This window comes from Nerophis ophidion, linkage group LG01, assembly GCF_033978795.1.
Source record: "Nerophis ophidion isolate RoL-2023_Sa linkage group LG01, RoL_Noph_v1.0, whole genome shotgun sequence".
Taxonomy (NCBI): domain Eukaryota; kingdom Metazoa; phylum Chordata; class Actinopteri; order Syngnathiformes; family Syngnathidae; genus Nerophis; species Nerophis ophidion.
In genome coordinates, this window is record NC_084611.1 from 91,807,357 (window position 1) to 91,827,495 (window position 20,139).

Below are 20,139 nucleotides of genomic sequence, written 5' to 3' on the forward strand. Positions count from 1 at the left end.
TTGAAGATGAAAACTTCAACTAAGATGTGCGTTAAAATTCAACATCAGGTGCGTCATAAAAGCAATACTTACAGTAGCAACACTTTTTAGGGCGCAACCCAAAAAAACCCCACTACAAACACACCTGAGAGCAGACTCATCCCAACTACCTCAAAGTAATGTTGCAATTGTCAAAGCCGACGAAGAAATCGACTCAAAAATCACTCCAACATAAGTAAAGTAAGCATTATCTTTACTATTGACATGCTACTGATTAGCATTAGCGATTTTACATGGCGATTTCAACACCTCCAAGTTTGAAGATGAAAACTACAACTAAGATGTGCGTTAAAATTTAACCGCTGGTGCATAATAAATACAATACTTACAGTAGCAACACTTTTTAGGGCGCAACCCCCCAAAAAAATCACTCCAAACACACCTGAGAGCAGACTCATCCCAACTACCTCAAAGTAATGTTGCAATTGTCAAAGCCGACGAAGAAATCGACTCAAAAACACTCCAACATAAGTAAAGTAAGCATTATCTTTACTATTGACATGCTACTGATTAGCATTAGCGATTTTACATACCGATTTCAACACTATCAAATTTGAAGATGAAAACTTCAACTAAGATGTGCGTTAAAATTCAACATCAGGTGCGTCATAAAAGCAATACTTACAGTAGCAACACTTCTTAGGGCGCAACAAAAGACAGAAAACCCCACCACAAACACACCTGAGAGCAGACTCATCCTAACTACTTCGAGGTAATGTTGCAATTGTCAAAGCCGACAAAGAAATCGACTCAAAAAACACTCTAACATAAGTAAAGTAAGCATTATCTTTACTATTGACATGCTACTGATTAGCATTAGCGATTTTACATGGCGATTTCAACACCTCCAAATTTGAAGATGAAAACTACAACTAAGATGTGCGTTAAAATTTAACCGCTGGTGCATAATAAATACAATACTTACAGTAGCAACACTTTTTAGGGCGCAACCCCCCAAAAAAATCACTCCAAACACACCTGAGAGCAGACTCATCCCAACTACCTCCAGGTAATGTTGCAATTGTCAAAGCCGACGAAGAAAGCGACTCAAAAAACACTCCAACATAAGTAAAGTAAGCATTATCTTTACTATTGACATGCTACTGATTAGCATTAGCGATTTTACATGGCGATTTCAACATCTCCAAATTTGAAGATGAAAACTACAACTAAGATGTTCGTTAAGATTTAACCACTGGTGCATAATAAATACAATACTTACAGTAGCAACACTTCTTAGGGCGCAACAAAAGACAGAAAACCCCACCACAAACACACCTGAGAGCAGACTCATCCCAACTACCTCCAAGTAATGTTGCAATTGTCAAAGCCGATGAAGAAATCGACTCAAAAAACACTCAAACATAAGTAAAGTAAGCATTATCTTTACTATTGACATGCTACTGATTAGCATTAGCGATTTTACATGGCCATTTCAACACCTCCAAATTTGAAGATGAAAACTACAACTAAGATGTGCGTTAAAATTTAACCACTGGTGCATAATAAATACAATACTTACAGTAGCAACACTTTTTAGGGCGCAACCCCCCAAAAAAATCACTCCAAACACACCTGAGAGCAGACTCATCCCAACTACCTCCAGGTAATGTTGCAATTGTCAAAGCCGACGAAGAAATCGACTCAAAAATCACTCCAACATAAGTAAAGTAAGCATTATCTTTACTATTGTCATGCTACTGATTAGCATTAGCGATTTTACATGCCGATTTCAACACCTCCAAATTTGAAGATGAAAACTACAACTAAGATGTGCGTTAAAACTTAACCGCTGGTGCATAATAAATACAATACTTACAGTAGCAACACTTTTTAGGGCGCAACCCAAAAAAAAAACACTGCAAACACACCTGAGAGCAGACTCATCCCAACTACCTCCAGGTAATGTTGCAATTGTCAAAGCCGACGAAGAAAGCGACTCAAAAAACACTCAAACATAAGTAAAGTAAGCATTATCTTTACTATTGTCATGCTACTGATTAGCATTAGCGATTTTACATGGCGATTTCAACACCTCCAAATTTGAAGATGAAAACTACAACTAAGATGTGCGTTAAAATTTAACATCAGGTGCATAATAAATACAATACTTACAGTAGCAACACTTTTTAGGGCGCAAACCCCCAAAAAAATCACTCCAAACACACCTGAGAGCAGACTCATCCCAACTACCTCAAAGTAATGTTGCAATTGTCAAAGCCGACGAAGAAAGCGACTCAAAAAACACTCCAACATAAGTAAAGTAAGCATTATCTTTACTATTGTCGTGCTACTGATTAGCATTAGCGATTTTACATGGCCATTTCAACACCTCCAAATTTGAAGATGAAAACTACAACCAAGATGTGCGTTAAAATTTAACATCAGGTGCGTCATGAATGCAATACTTACAGTAGCAACACTTCTTAGGGCGCAACAAGAGACAGAAAACCCCACCACAAACACACCTGAGAGCAGACTAATCCCAACTACCTCCAGGTAATGTTGCAATTGTCAAAGCCGACGAAGAAATCGACTCAAAAAACACTCCAACATAAGTAAAGTAAGCATTATCTTTACTATTGACATGCTACTGATTAGCATTAGCGATTTTACATGGCGATTTCAACACCTCCAAATTTGAAGATGAAAACTACAACTAAGATGTGCGTTAAAATTTAACCACTGGTGCATAATAAATACAATACTTACAGTAGCAACACTTTTTAGGGCGCAACAAAAAAACACAACAAACACACCTGAGAGCAGACTCATCCCAACTACCTCCAGGTAATGTTGCAATTGTCAAAGCCGACGAAGAAATCGACTCAAAAATCACTTCAACATAAGTAAAGTAAGGCTCCACTTTTCCAAACATGCGCTAGCTTGATGCTAATTTGCATTATCGTTACTATTGACACGCTACTTATTAGCATTAGCGATTTTACATGGCGATTTCAACATCTGCAAATTTGAAGATGGAAACTACAACTAAAATGCACGTTAAAATTAGCTGGTGCATCATAAATGCAATACTTACAGTAGCAACACTTTTTAGAGCGCAACAAAAGACAGAAAAACACAACAAAAACACATCCCACCCCAACTATCTCGAAGTAATGTGGAAATTGTCAAATCTGGTGTGTAATTAATACAATACTTATAGTAGCAACACCTCTTAGGGCGCAACAAAAGACAGAAAAACACACATCCCACCCCAACTATTTCGAGGTAATGTTAAAATTGTCAAATCTAGTGTGTAATTAATACAATACTTATAGTAGCAACACCTCTTAGGGCGCAACTAAACACAGAAAAACACACCCCACCCCAACTATTTCGAGGTAATGTGGAAATTGTCAAATCTGGTGTGTAATTAATACAATACTTATAGTAGCAACACCTCTTAAGGCGCAACAAAAGACAGAAAAACACACATCCCACCCCAACTATTTCGAGGTAATGTTAAAATTGTCAAATCTAGTGTGTAATTAATACAATACTTATAGTAACAACACCTCTTAGGGCGCAACAAAAGACAGAAAAACACACATCCTACCCCAACTATTTCGAGGTAATGTTAAAATTGTCAAATCTAGTGTGTAATTAATACAATACTTATAGTAGCAACACCTCTTAGGGCGCAACAAAAGACAGAAAAACACACATCCCACCCCAACTATTTCGAGGTAATGTTAAAATTGTCAAATCTGGTGTGTAATTAATACAATACTTACAGTACCAACACTTTTTAGGGAGCAACAAAAGACAGAAAAACACACCAAAAACACACCTGAGAGCGGACTCATCCCGACTACCTGGAGGTAAAGTAAGTAAAGTAAGGCTCCACTTTCCCAAACATGCGCTAGCTTGATGCTAATTTTCATTGGTTTTACAATTAACATGCTACTCATTATCGTTATCTGTTTTTTTCCCAGCGATTTCAACACCTCCATGAGGAAAAATCCATGAGTTAGCTGCACCGTATTATAAGCTGCGGCTTTCAAAGCGTAGGAAAAAGATAGCGGCTTATAGTCTGGAATTTACGGTAACTCCATCCATCCATTTCCTACCGCTTATTCCCTTTAACTCTGTGTTTTTTATTCAGTAGCCCTTTTTAGAGACTGATGTCCCTTTGTGACAGAGGACCTATTATATTTTTTATGTTTTATTATTAGTATTCTTTAATATTATATTTCTAAGGTTTTATTATTATTATTCTTTGTTATTATTCCGCCGCCTCTTTGAGCTGTAATTTGACCCCTTTAACATGCTTCAAAACTCACCAAATTTTACACACACATCAGGACAGGTGAAAATTGCCATCTAACAAAAACAAAACCCCAAAACTTAAAATTGCACTCTAGCGCCACCTAGGAAAAAAAACAGACAAAACTGCTTGTAACTTCCGTTAGGAATGTCGTAGAGACATGAAACAAAAACCTCTATGTTGGTCTGACTTAGACCTAGATTTCATACACTTACATCCTCCAGCAAAAATCAACAGGAAGTTGGCAAAAACCCCTTCAAAACAAGTTTCCTAAAAAATTTCATTTTTGCCTCTTTGAGCTGTAATTTGACCCCCTTAAAATGCTTCAAAACTCACCAAACTGGACACACACATCAGGACTGGTGAAAATTGCGATGTAATTAAAAAAATATATAATATTATAATAATCAAAATTGTGCTTTAGCGCCCCCTAGGAATAAAACACTGACAAAACTGCTTGAAACAAAAACCTCTATGTAGGTCTCACTTAGACCTACATTTCATTGACATCCTTCAGCAAAAATCAACAGGAAGTTGGCAATTACCCCTTCAAAACAAAAGTTTTGTAAAAACCCGTCACCTTTTTTCAAACATGAGCACGTTTTTTGTGTCGGCTTAAAACTCGCACAGGAAAGAGATTGAACCTTTCTGATTAAAAGTTGCGCAAAGAGTTTTTCTAACTGCTCCGGTTTGGATTTTACAAGCCTTCAAAGAACTGCTGCGCTGATGCTGCTGCGCTGCTGCCGTCTCAAGATGGCCGCTTGAAAGCAGGAAGCAACAGCGTGACCAAACAATGCAGAGAAGGTAGGTAATGTGCAGGTAAAGATATATTGAATGGGTAAAGGCAGGAAACACCAGCAAAAATCGGCCTCGTCCATCGCTGCTTGCAGCTTTAATTTGTGTTGGTTTCCAGGAATTGTGAGGAGCCCCTCCCTCCATCCACACTCTCATAAATTGCTGAAAATGTCACTCACAGTCTCTCCAGCTCCTTCAGGTCCTGGAAGGCTCCTCGCTCGATGGCGGCAATTTTGTTCTCCATCAGCTGCCTGCGAGAGAAGTGAGAGTTTTAGAGCGCGGACATTCCGAGGAACAAACCAGGGGGGGCGTCCTAATGGAGTCCCCCTGACAATATGTCACCAGAGATTGCCCCTCGGAGACCAGAGATGGAGACGACAGGTGTGGGAAAAAAAAAGGGAGATGGATGAAGATGAAAAGTGATAGCTTGTTGAGGAGAAGCTGCAGTGGGTCGATACCGGGCCAGAACTCACTCTCAAACCTCATCCATCATCCAATTTACTTTCTATATAGCTGTGACTACTCATTTACTTATAGTGCTGACCAAGCACACACACACACACACACACACACACACACACACACACACACACGTATTTCCGACCTTCTGGGGACCTGAGAAAAATGCCTCCCTCTTTAGGAGCAGCCTTTCAAGATATATAACAAAGTGAATTTACAACATGAATAATATATGCAAACTAGGTCAATATAAAAAAAGCTTGTTGTGAAAAATGAGGTGAAATTTTACAAGAAAAACTTAGAATTTTTGGCAGTATTGTAATAAAAGTTGTACTTTTACTACACGTAAGTCAACATTTTACAAGAGAAACTGAACATTTGCGCAATAATATGATAAAAGTTGGAATTTTAATCAATAACAGTCACAATTTTACAAGAAAAATCTTAATATTTGGGCAATTTTGTGAAAAGAGTCGTAATTTTATTCAGCAAAAGCCACAATGTTTTAAGAAAACTAACATTTTGTCAATATTATAATAAAGATCGGAATTTTACTTGGCAAAATGATGACAAAAGTATTTATAATTTACTCCAAAAAACTGTCAGTATTTTACAATAACAAAAAAAAGGGCAATATTGTGATACAAGTCAGAATTTCATGTAACAAATGTCGCTGTTTTGCATTAAAATGTAATGATTTTACATTAAAAAAAAGTTATAATTATATTAGGAAATATTGCAATATTACAGAAACAGAAAAAAATATGAAAAATTATTCCCAATTTTATAAGAAAAACTGAATATTTGTGCAATAATATGATAAAAGTTGGAATTTTACTCGATAACAGTCGCAGTTTTACAATGCAAATCTTAATAGTTGGGCAATTTTGTGAAAAGAGTCGTAATTTTATTCGGCAAAAGGCACAATTTTGTAAGAAAACTAACATTTTGTCAATATTATAATAAAGATCGGAATTTTACTTGGCAAAATGATGACAAAAGTCTTTATAATTTACTCCAAAAAACTGTCAGTATTTTAAAAGAACAAAAAAAAAGGGCAATATTGTGATACAAGTCAGAATTTCATGTAACAAATGTCGCTGTTTTGCATTAAAATGTAATGATTTTACATTAAAAAAAAGTTATAATTATATGCGGAAATATTGCAATATTACAGAAACTGAAAAAAATATGAAAAATGATTCCCAATTTTATAAGAAAAACTGAATATTTGTGCAATAATATGATAAAATTTGGAATTTTACTCGATAACAGTCACAATTTTACAAGAAAAATCTTAATATTTGGGCAATTTTGTGAAAAGACTCGTAATTTTATTCAGCAAGTCACATTTTTTTTTAAAACTAACATTTTGTCAATATTATAATAAAGATCGGAATTTTACTTGGCAAAATGATGACAGAAGTCTTTATAATTTACTCCAAAAAACTGTCAGTATTTTACAAGAACAACAAAAAAAAGGACAATATTGTGATACAAGTCAGAATTTCATGTGACAAATGTCCCTGTTTTGCATTAAAATGTAATGATTTTACATAAAAAAGTTATAATTATATGCGGAAATATTGCAATATTACAGAAACAGAAAAAAAATATGAAAAATTATTCCCAATTTTATAAGAAAAACTGAACATTGGTACAATAATATGATAAAAGTTGGAATTTTACTCGATAACAGTCACAATTTTACAAGAAAAATCTTAATAGTTGGGCAATTTTGTGAAAAGAGTCGTAATTTTATTCGGCAAAAGTCACAATTTTTTAAGCAAACTAACATTTTGTCAATATTATAATAAAGATCGGAATTTTACTTGGCAAAATGATGACAAAAGTCATCATTTTACTCCAAAAAACTGTCAGTATTGTACAAGAACAACAAAAAAAGGGCAATATTGTGATACAAATCAGAATTTCATGTTACAAATGTCCCTGTTTTGCATTAAAACATAATCATTTTACATAAAAAAGTTATAATTATATGCGGAAATATTGCAATATTACAGAAACAGAAAAAAAATATGAAAAATTATTCCCAATTTTACACGAAAAACTGAACATTTGTGCAATACTATGAAAAAAGTTGGAATTTTACTCGATAACAGTCACAATTTTACAAGAAAAATCTTAATATTTGGGCAATTTTGTAAAAAGACTCGTAATTTTATTTGGCAAAAGTCACAATTTTGTAAGAAAACTAACATTTTGGCAATATTATAATAAAGATCGGAATTTTACTTGGCAAAATGATGACAAAAGTCATCATTTTACCCCAAAAAACTGTCAGTATTTTACAAGAACAACAAAAAAAGGGCAATATTGTGATACAAGTCAGAATTTCATGTGACAAATGTCCCTCTTTTGCATTAAAATGTAATAATTTTACATACAAAAGTTATAATTATATGAGGAAATATTGCAATATTACAGAAACAGAAAAAAATATGAACAATTATTCCCAATTTGACAAGAAAAACTGAACATTTGTGCAATAATATGATACAAGTTGGAATTTTACTCAATAACAGTCGCAGTTTTACAAGAAAAGATTAAAATGTTGGCAATTTTATGAAGTCTGAAATTTACTCGACAAAAGTCACAATTTTAGAAGAAAACTCTAAAATGTTTGCAATATTATAATATTGTTGTCATCAAAAGTCAGTTTTACTCAAAAATGTTTACTATTTTACAAGAACAAAACAATTGGCAATATTGTGATAAAAGTCAGAATTCTATATGACAAATGTCATCATTTTGCATTACAAAGTTATAATTTTACGATTATTGCAATATTACATAAATATATGAAAAATGTTTCCCAAATATTACAAGAAAAACTGAATATTTGTGCAATATTATGATAAAAGTTGGAATTTTACTCAATAAAAGTCGCAATTTTACAAGAAAGGCTTCAAATGCTGTCATTTTTATGAAAAGTCTGAAGTTTACTCGACAAAAGTCACAATTTTAAAAGAAAACTCTAAAATGTTTGCAATTTATAATAATATTTTTGTCATCTAAAGTCATTGTTTTACTCAAAAAATGTTACTATTGTACAAGAACAAAAAAATTGGCAATATTGTGATAAAAGTCAGAATTCTATATGACAAATGTCATCATTTTGCATTAAAAAGTTATAATGTTATGATTAATTATTGTAATATTACAGAAACATATGAAAAATATTTCCCAATTTTACAAGAAAAACTGAACATTTGTGCAATATTATGATAAAAGTTGGAATTTTACTCAATAACAGTCGCAATTTTACAAGAAACGCTTAAAATGTTGGCAATTTTATGAAAAGTCTGAAATTTACTCGACAAAAGTCACAATTTTAGAAGAAAACTCTAAAATGTTTGCAATATTATAATAATATTTTTGTCATCAAAAGTCAGCGTTTTACTAAAAAAAATGTACTATTTTACAAGAACAAAAAAATTGGCAATATTGTGATAAAAGTTAGAATTCTATATGACAAATTTCATCATTTTGCATTAAAAATTTATAAATTTCCGATTAATTATTGTAATATTACAGAAATATATGAAAAACGTTTCCCATTTTTACAAGAAAAACTGAACATTTGTGGAATATTATGATAAAAGTTGGAATTTTACTCAATAACAGTCGCAATTTTACAAGAAAAGCTTAAAATGTTGACAATTTTATGAAAAGTCTGGAATTTACTCGACAAAAGTCACAATTTTAGAAGAAAACTCTAAAATGTTTGCAATATTATAATAATCTTTTTGTCATCAAAAGTCAGCGTTTTACTCAAAAAATTTTACTATTTTACAAGAACAAGAAAATTGGCAATATTGTGATAAAAGTCAGAATTCTATATGACAAATGTCATCATTTTGCATTAAAAAGTTATAATTTTCTGATTAACTATTGTAATATTACAGAAACATATGAAAAATATTTCCCAATTTTACAAGAAAAACTGAACATTTGTGGAATATTATGATAAAAGTTGGAATTTTACTCAATAACAGTCGCAATTTTACAAGAAAAGCTTAAAATGTTGACAATTTTATGAAAAGTCTGGAATTTACTCGACAAAAGTCACAATTTTAGAAGAAAACTTTAAAATGTTGGCAATATTATAATAAGCTAAATTTTACTGGCAAAATGATGACAAAAGTTGTCCTTTTACTCAAAAAATGTCAGTGTTTTACAAGAACAACAACAAAAAAATTGCCAATATTGTGACACAAGTCAGAATTTCATATGACAAATGTCACCATTCTGCATTGAAAAGTAATGATTTTACATTAAAAAAAAGTCATAATTTTATGAGGAAAATATTGCAATATTACAGAAACAGAAAAAATATGAGAAATTGTTCACAAAGTTATAAGAAAAAAGTCGACACATTGTGAGAAAAAGACTGCTCTTAGTCCAATTTTTGTTTGTAATTGGTTTTTAATCTTCATTATTTACTTCACGTTATTAAAGTATGTCTCTATATACACATATATATATATATATGTATATAAATGTATACATATGTATGTATGTATCTTTTTATAATTTTTTTATTAATGTTGGCCAATGGAGGCGCATTTCAATTTCTTACACACACTTGTTATTGTGAGTTCAAAAAAAATATTCACTCTAATGCTGGACTCCTGGGCAGGGGGTCCAGACTGAGACCAGGACGGGAAAAAAAACCTCAATAGCCATAGCACACACAAACAAGTTACAAAGAACACACAAGACTTGCAACAGAGTCAATTTGAAAAATCCCTCCTTTTTGGGACCACCCTCATTTTTGAGACATTGTCTATTAGATGCAATGTTATTGGGACCATGATTTATCTTCACACCTCCTCATATGGAAGATACTTTTCCTGGTGGATGTCTCAAGAAGGGTTGAAATACAAGAACACACACACACACACGCACACACACACACACATATGACCAGCAGAAGTAGATGACCGGAAGAGTGTAAAGCAGCATTGTAAGAAAACAAGCATGCACACAAGCAATTAAGGAGATAATCTGCAAAGGAATTCCAACTATGTGTATCCCTCTGTTCACTTTCACATGTTGCACACACACACACACACACACACACACACACACACACACACACACACACACACACACACACACACACACACAGAGACTGAGCATGATTTCATCAACCTGTTCTTACTTGACTCTCCCTTTCATGCATAATGACAAGCTCCACTTCCTCAACCATCACCCCGGCACACGGGGCCCCCAGGGACGTGAGGGGGATGTGGAGGGGGCGTGGGGGCCAGGTTCAAATAAGAGCCTCCTGACACCTTCCCTGGCAGATTAACAGGTGCCAAAGCTGCTCTGCTTAACATTTACTTGCAGAAGGAATCACTCGCAGCAACAAATGCGACTCAGAGAGTTTGTCAGCAGCCACCAGACCTTCAAACAACCTTGGGAATTTCTTGGATTATAACCTGACTTTCAGACACTCAAATACAACGTTGAAACAACGTGCGTTTTGAGGACGTTTAATCAATGTTGGGTTCTTAAGTGGACTTGGTGTTTGAAATTTGGTCATTTCCCAACCAATATTCAAAAACATAAATACAACATTGAAACAACATGCTTTTTGACATTTAATCAATGTTGGGTTCTGACGTTGATTCAACCTTTGAAATGTTGGTCCTTCTACAACACAATATTCTACAACACAAATACAACATTGAAACAACATGATTTTTGACGTTTAATCAATGTTGGGTTCTTAAGTTGACTTGACTATTGAATTTTGGTCATTTTCTAACCAATATTCTACAACACAACGTTGAAACAACATGCTTTTTGACAACATTTAATCAATGTTGGGTTCAGACACAGATATGACCACTGAAATTTGGTCATTTCCCAACCAATATTCAAAAACATAAATACAACGTTGAAACAACATGCTTTTTGACAACGTTTGAGAAATGTTGGGTTCTGACGTTGATTTAACCTTTGAAATGTTGGTCCTTCTACCAACCAATATTCCACAACACAAATACAACATTGAAACAACATGATTTGTGACGTTTAATCAATGTTGGGTTCTTAAGTTGACTTGATTATTGAATTTTGGTCATTTTCTAACCAATATTCTACAACACAAATACAACGTTGAAACAACATACTTTATGACGTTTAATCAATGTTGGGTTCAGACACAGATATGACCATTGAAATTTGGTCATTTCCCAACCAATATTCAAAAACATAAATACAACGTTGAAACATGCTTTTTGACGACGTTTAATCAATGTTGGGTTCTGACGTTGATTCAACCTTTGAAATGTTGGTCCTTCTACAACACAATATTCCACAACACAAATACAACATTGAAACAACATGCTTTTTGACGTTTAATCAATGTTGAGTTCTTAAGTTGACTTGACTATTTCATTTTGGTCATTTCCTAACCAATATTCCACAACACAAATACAACATTGAAACAACATGCTTTTTGACAACATCAATGTTGGGTTCAGACACAGATATGACCATTGAATTTTGGTCATTTCCCAACCAATATTCGAAAACATAAATCTAAAGTTGAAACATGCTTTTTGACGACGTTTAATCAATGTTGGGTTCTGACGTTGATTGGACCATTGAATTTTGGTCATTTTACCAACCTATAATCAATAATACAAATACAACATTAAAACAACATGCTTTTAGAGGACATTTAATCAATGTTGGGTTCTGACGTTGATTTACCATTGAAAGCTGGTCATTCTACCAACCAATATTCTACCACACAAATACAACGTTGAAACAACATACTTTATGACGTTTAATCAATGTCAGGTTGTGACGTTGATTCAAATATTGAAATTTGGTCATTCTTGATCATTGAAATGTGGTCATTTCCCAACCAATATTCTACAACTCAAATACAACGTTTAATCAATGTTGGGTTCTGACGTTGATTTGACCATTAAGTTTTAGTCATTTCCCAACCAATAATCAATAATACAAATACAAATTTGAAATAACATGCTTTTTGATGATGTTTAATCAATGTTGTGTTCTTTAGCTGACTTGACTATTTAATTTTGGTCATTAACTAAACAATACTCAACAACTCAAACACAAAGTTGAAACAACATGCTTTTTAACGTTTAATCAACGTCAGGTTCTGACGTTGATTGGACCTTTGAAATTGTGGTCATTCTTGATGATTGAATTTTGGTCATTTCCCAACCAGTATTCTACAACATAAATACAACGTTAAAACAACATGCTTTTTGAGGACGTTTAATCAATGTCGGGTTCTGACGTTGATTTAACCTTTGAAATTTTGGTCATTCTACCAACCAATATTCTACAACACAAATACAACATTCAAACAACATACTTTTTGACGTTTAATTAATGTTGGGTTCTTAAATTGACTTGATTATTGAATTTTGGTCATTTTCTAACCAATGTTCTACAACACAAACACAACGTTGAAACAACATGATTTTTGACAACATTTAATCAATGTTGGGTTCAGACACAGATATGACCATTGAAATTTGGTCATTTTCTAACCAATATTCAAAAACATAAATACAACGTTGAAACATGCTTTTTGACGACGTTTAATCAATGTTGGGTTCTGACGTTGATTCAACCTTTGAAATGTTGGTCCTTCTACAACACAATATTCCACAACACAAATACAACATTGAAACAACATGATTTGTGACGTTTAATCAATGTTGGGTTCTTAAGTTGACTTGATTATTGAATTTTGGTCATTTTCTAACCAATATTCTACAACACAAATACAACGTTGAAACAACATACTTTATGACGTTTAATCAATGTTGGGTTCAGACACAGATATGACCATTGAAATTTGGTCATTTCCCAACCAATATTCAAAAACATAAATACAACGTTGAAACATGCTTTTTGACGACGTTTAATCAATGTTGGGTTCTGACGTTGATTCAACCTTTGAAATGTTGGTCCTTCTACAACACAATATTCCACAACACAAATACAACATTGAAACAACATGCTTTTTGACGTTTAATCAATGTTGAGTTCTTAAGTTGACTTGACTATTTCATTTTGGTCATTTCCTAACCGATATTCCACAACACAAATACAACATTGAAACAACATGCTTTTTGACAACATCAATGTTGGGTTCAGACACAGATATGACCATTGAATTTTGGTCATTTCCCAACCAATATTCGAAAACATAAATCTAAAGTTGAAACATGCTTTTTGACGACGTTTAATCAATGTTGGGTTCTGACGTTGATTGGACCATTGAATTTTGGTCATTTTACCAACCTATAATCAATAATACAAATACAACATTAAAACAACATGCTTTTAGAGGACATTTAATCAATGTTGGGTTCTGACGTTGATTTACCATTGAAAGCTGGTCATTCTACCAACCAATATTCTACCACACAAATACAACGTTGAAACAACATACTTTATGACGTTTAATCAATGTCAGGTTGTGACGTTGATTCAAATATTGAAATTTGGTCATTCTTGATCATTGAAATTTGGTCATTTCCCAAGCAATATTCTACAACTCAAATACAACGTTTAATCAATGTTGGGTTCTGACGTTGATTTGACCATTAAGTTTTAGTCATTTCCCAACCAATCATCAATAATACAAATACAAATTTGAAATAACATGCTTTTTGATGATGTTTAATCAATGTTGTGTTCTTTAGCTGACTTGACTATTTAATTTTGGTCATTAACTAAACAATACTCAACAACTCAAACACAAAGTTGAAACAACATGCTTTTTAACGTTTAATCAATGTCAGGTTCTGACGTTGATTGGACCTTTGAAATTGTGGTCATTCTTGATAATTGAATTTTGGTCATTTCCCAACCAATATTCAACAACGTAAATCAAACATTGAAACAACATGATTTTTGACGACGTTTAAGAAATGTTGGGTTGTGACGTTGATTTAACCTTTGAAATGTTGGTCATTCTACCAACACAATATTCCACAACACAAATACAACATTGAAACAACATGCTTTTTGACGTTTAATCAATGTTGGGTTCTTAAGTTGACTTGATTATTGAATTTTGGTCATTTTCTAACCAATATTCCACAAACCCCGTTTCCATATGAGTTGGGAAATTGTGTTAGATGTAAATATAAACAGAATACAATGATTTGCAAATCCTTTTCAAGCCATATTCAGTTGAATATGCTACAAAGACAACATATTTGATGTTCAAACTCATAAAAAAAAAAATGTTGTGCAAATAATCATTAACTTTAGAATTTGATGCCAGCAACACGTGACAAAGAAGTTGGGGAAAGGTGGCAATAAATACTAATAAAGTTGAGGAATGCTCATCAAACACTTATTTGGAACATCCCACAGGTGTGCAGGCTAATTGGGAACAGGTGGGTGCCATGATTGGCTATAAAAACAGCTTCCCAAAAAATGCTCAGTCTTTCACAAGAAAGGATGGGGCGAGGTACACCCCTTTGTCCACAACTGCGTGAGCAAATAGTCAAACAGTTTAAGAACAACCTTTCTCAAAGTGACATTGCAAGAAATTTAGGGATTTCAACATCTACGCTCCATAATATCACCAAAAGGTTCAGAGAATCTGGAGAAATCACTCCACGTAAGCGGCATGGCCGGAAACCAACATTGAATGACCGTGACCTTCCACCCCTCAGACGGCACTGTATCAAAAACCGACAACAAGCTCTAAAGGATATCACCACATGGGCTTAGGAACACTTTAGAAAACCACTGTCACCAAATACAGTTTGTCGCTACATCTGTAAGTGCAAGTTAAAGCTCTACTATGCAAAGTGAAAGCCATTTATCAACAACATCCAGAAACGACGCCGGCTTCTCTGGGCCCGAGATCATCTAAGATGGACTGATGCAAAGTGGAAAAGTGTTCTGTGGTCTGACGAGTCCACATTTCAAATGTTTTTTGGAAATATTCGACATTGTGTCATCCGGACCAAAGGGGAGGCGAACCATCCAGACTGTTATCGACGCAAAGTGTAAAAGCCAGCATGTGTGATGGTATGGGGGTGCATTAGTGCCCAAGGCATGGGTAACTTACACATCTGTGAAGGTACCATTAATGCTGAAAGGTACATACAGCTTTTGGAACAACATATGCTGACATCTAAGCGCCGTGTTTTTCATGGACGCCCCTGCTTATTTCAGCAAGACAATGCCAAGCCACATTCAGCACGTGTTACAACAGCGTGGCTTTGTAAAAAAAAAAAAGAACGCGGGTACTTTCCTGGCCCGCCTGCAGTCCAGACCTGTCTCCCATGGACATAATGAAGCGTAAAATAGGACAGCGGAGACCCCGGACTGTTGAAGGACTGAAGCTCTACATAAAACAAGAATGGGAAAGAATTCCACTTTCAAAGCTTCAACAATTAGTTTCCTCAGTTCCCAAACGTTTATTGAGTGTTGTTAAAAGAAAAGGTGATGTAACACAGTGGTGAACATGCCCTTTCCCAACTACTTTGGCACGTGTTGCAGCCATGAAATTCTAAGTTAATTATAAATTGTATGAGTTTGAACATCAAATATGTTGTCTTTGTAGCATATTCAACTGAATATGGCTTGAAAAGGATTTGCAAATCATTGTATTCTGTTTATATTTACATCTAACACAATTTCCCAACTCATATGGAAACGGGGTTTGTGCAACGTTGAAACAACATGCTTTTTGACAACACTTAATCAATGTTGGGTCCTGATGTTGATTCAATTTGGGTCATCTCCCGACCAACAACGTGGATCCAACGTTGTCTACAATTCACAAACACAACCATTTTTGCCAGGTTGTTTCAAAGTCACTTTTAAAGGACGTGTACGTATAATCAGCGTTGCATCAATGCCTCGCGCCTGCAGGGTTGGTGCAACATAAAAGGTGCAAAGCATCATTTCCAGAAAAGGGACTTACAGAACTCGCAGGTGTCTCAATCCTGCAAAATCCGTCTTGGTGATTTTAGTCAGGTTGTTTGCATTCAGATCCCTGGAAAGAGAAATAAGCAAATCATTGAAGGTAGGTTTGCTCCTTGCTGCACTGCAGGGACAATTTCAGTTTAATCTTTTTTTTTTTTTTTTTTTTTGCACACTTGGCTTCCAAATCCGTTTTTGATTAACTTGCTGGTCTTGGGTGCAGCACTTGAATGCAGTGGGAAACCACCAGGCGCAGTTGACTTCTGACATCAATATTAATAATACAAATAAGAAGAAAAATGCACGTTTGTGCAAAAAATGTGTCCATCTAAAATATTGAAATGAGATTTTAGTTGAGGAATTTGCTTATTTGACACACCAGTGAATGGCACACAAAAAGTGCAATTGAAAGTGTCCAAAATGTATTAAATGCATGTGAAAGTGTTGCAATAAAGTGATGAAAAGATGGCATCGAACTTACAGTCTCTCCGCGTTGCGAGGTATATTCCGGGGCACACTGCGCAGCCCTTGGCCGTGACAGTCCACCGTAGTCCCGGTGCAGGAGCACTGGGTCGGGCACGGTTGTCCGGCGGCTTCTCCCCCGCACAAGGCGAGCACCAGCACGGCCAGCAGCAGCTCCGACGCCCGGGCCGGAGATGGAGCGTGGCCCGCGGGGTTGAGGGCTCCCAGCATTGCGGCAAGTGTTTCAAGAATTACACACCAAAAAATTAAAAAAAAAATCCAGTAAAGTGGTCACGGAACTCAGCGTGGAGGTCGTCGTCGTCCTCCTTGCACGTGTTGCAGTTTCACCCGGAGGATTCACCTTTGGGTCCGGGCTCGGTGCGAGTCGGCTCCCCCAGGAGGGAGGCGGCGAGAGGCGGCCGTGAGGCGGCGCTTAGAGCGGCGCAAACTTCCACATGTGCCCGGCATGCAGCGGCCACACGGAGCCCGCCCTCGGAGCGCGTCTCGTCCCCCGACCCCACGTCCACGCGCGCTCTAGGTGCACCTCCTCGGGCACGCGCACGCGCTCCCTCGCGCGAACATAATCCAGGTCCAAAAAAATAAAAAAATAAATAAAAAAAATAAAATGTTTTTTTTTCTTTTTTTTCTGGTTATTAATTCACAGCGGGCGTCCGAGGAGGAATGGCGTCCTTTTTCTCCACCTGCCGGGAAAAAATAAATATATATATATATATATATATGTAATAATTGGTTCCGTGTGCGCGCAACTCCACCATCCACGTGAATGAGGCTGGTGCGTCGTCGCCGCGCTGCTGCAGCACCGAATGCGCGGTCGCCGAGGAGGGGGGAGAGAGAGAGAGAGAGAGAGAGAGAGAGAGAGAGAGAGAGAATGACAAGGTAACTCCACCTCCCCCTGCACATACACACACACGCACACACACACACCACCTGATGCTTTATTTAGTCGTGTCCCCTCCGACAAAAACTGGGAATACCCGTCCTGCCCCCATGTTGCTTTTTTTTTTTTTTTAAGCGTCTAGTCATTTTGTCCACCAAACGTTTTATACTGTGCGTGAATACACAAAGGTGAGCCCCACCTGATGCTTTATTTAGCCTTGTCCCCCTCCAACAAAAAACTGGGAATACCCGTCCTGCGTCCATGTTGCTTTTTTTTTTTTTTTTTCTACAGCGCCCAGCCATTTTGTCCACCAAACGTTTTATACTGTGCGTGAATGCACAAAGGTGAGCACCACCTGATGCTTTATTTAGCCGTGTTCCCTCCTTGCAAGGCGACAAAAACTAGGGAACACCTGTCCTACCCCAGGACTTCCAAGTGGCCCCCGGTAGTCACGTGCTGCATCCATGTTGTTGTTATTTTTTTACAGCGTCTAGACATTTTGTCCGCCAAACGTTTTATACTGTGCGTGAATGCACAAAGGTGAGCACCACCTGATGCTTTATTTAGCCGTGTCCCCTCTGACAAAAACTGGGAACACCCATTCTCTATGCATGTTGCTTTTTTTTTTTTTAAGTGTCTAGTCATTTTGTCCACCTAACGTTTTATACTGTGCGTGATTGCACATAGGTGAGCACCACCTGATGCTTTATGTAACCGTGTCTCCTCCTTGCAAGGCGAAAAAAAACTGGGAACACCCATCTGACCCCAGGACTTCCAAGTAGCCCTCAGTAGTCACATGCTGCATCCGTGTTGTTGTTATTTTTTTACAGCGTCTAGACATTTTGTCCGCCAAACGTGTTATACTGTGCGTGAATGCACAAAGGTGAGCACCACCTGATGCTTTATTTAGCCGTGTCCCCTTTGACAAAAACTGGGAACACCCATTCTCTAACCATGTTGCTTTTTTTCAAAAGTGTGTAGACATTTTGTCCACCAAACGTTTTATACTGTGCGTGAATGCACAAAGGTGAGCGCCACCTGATGCTTTATTTAACCGTGTCCGCTCCGACAAAAACTGGGAACACCCATACCCTATGATTGTTGCTCTTTTTTTTTTAAAGCATCTAGTCATTTTGTCCAACAAACGTTTTATACTGTGCGTGAATGCACAAAGGTGAGCACCACCTGATGCTTTATTTAGCCGTGTTCCCTCCTTGCAAGGCGACAAAAACTAGGGAACACCTGTCCTACCCCAGGACTTCCAAGTGGCCCCCGGTAGTCACGTGCTGCATCCATGTTGTTGTTGTTCTTTTACAGCGTCTAGTCATTTTGTCCACCAAAGGTTTTTTACTGTGCATGAATGCACAAAGGTGAGCGCCACCTGATGCTTTATTTAGCCGTGTCCCCTCTGACAAAAACTGGGAACACCCATTCTCTAACCATGTTGCTTTTTTCAAAAGTGTATAGTCATTTTGTCCACCAAACGTTTTATACTGTGAGTGAATGCATAAATGTGAGCATCACCTGATGCTTTATTTAGCCGTGTTCCCTCCTTGCAAGGCGACAAAAAACAAGGGATCACCCATCTGACCCCAGGACTTCCAAGTAGCCCTCAGTAGTCACATGCTGTATCCATGTTTTTGTTGTTTTTTTACAGCATCTAGACATTTTGTCCGCCAAACGTTTTATACTGTGCGTGAATGCACAAAGGTGAGCGCCACCTGATGCTTTATTTAGCCGTGTCCCCTCTGACAAAAACTGGGAACACCCATTCTCTAACCATGTTGCTTTTTTCAAAAGTGTGTAGACATTTTGTCCACCAAACGTTTTATACTGTGCATGAATGCACAAAGGTGAGCACCACCTGATGCTTTATTTAGCCGTGTTCCCTCCTTGCAAGGCGACAAAAAACAGGGAACACCCATCTGACTCCAGGACTTCCAAGTAGCCCTCAGTACTCACATGCTGCATCCATGTTGTTGTTGTTTTTTTACAGCGTCTAGTCATTTTGTCCACCAAACGTTTTATACTGTGCGTGAACGCACAAAGGTGAGCACCATCTGATGCTTTATTTAGCCGTGTCCGCTCCGACAAAAACTGGGAACACCCATACTCTATGATTGTTGCTCTTTTTTTTTTAAAGCGTCTAGTCATTTTGTCCAACAAACGTTTTATACTGTGCGTGAATGCACAAAGGTGAGCACCACCTGATGCTTAATTTAGCCGTGTTCCCCCCTTG

At 36.4% G+C, this 20,139-nt stretch overlaps 1 protein-coding gene across 6 annotated transcripts in view; it reads right to left on the reverse strand.

Moving 5' to 3' along the window:
* Positions 1-17,819, reverse strand: part of slit2 (slit homolog 2 (Drosophila)) — a 277,680-nt gene extending 259,861 nt beyond the window's left edge. For 3 of the 6 annotated variants that reach the window (XM_061916214.1, XM_061916197.1, XM_061916206.1), the window contains exons 1-3: positions 17,022-17,818; positions 16,542-16,613; positions 5,284-5,355 (exon numbers count right to left, since the gene is read on the reverse strand). In XM_061916214.1, coding sequence (XP_061772198.1) covers positions 5,284-5,355; positions 16,542-16,613; positions 17,022-17,233 — 356 coding nt within the window. In that variant the 5' untranslated portion in view covers positions 17,234-17,818. Of the gene's footprint in view, positions 1-5,283; positions 5,356-16,541; positions 16,614-17,021 lie in introns of all 6 variants that reach the window. The other 3 variants (XM_061916190.1, XM_061916184.1, XM_061916225.1) reach the window with 2 other exon arrangements.
* Between the last annotated feature and the right edge of the window lie 2,320 nt (positions 17,820-20,139).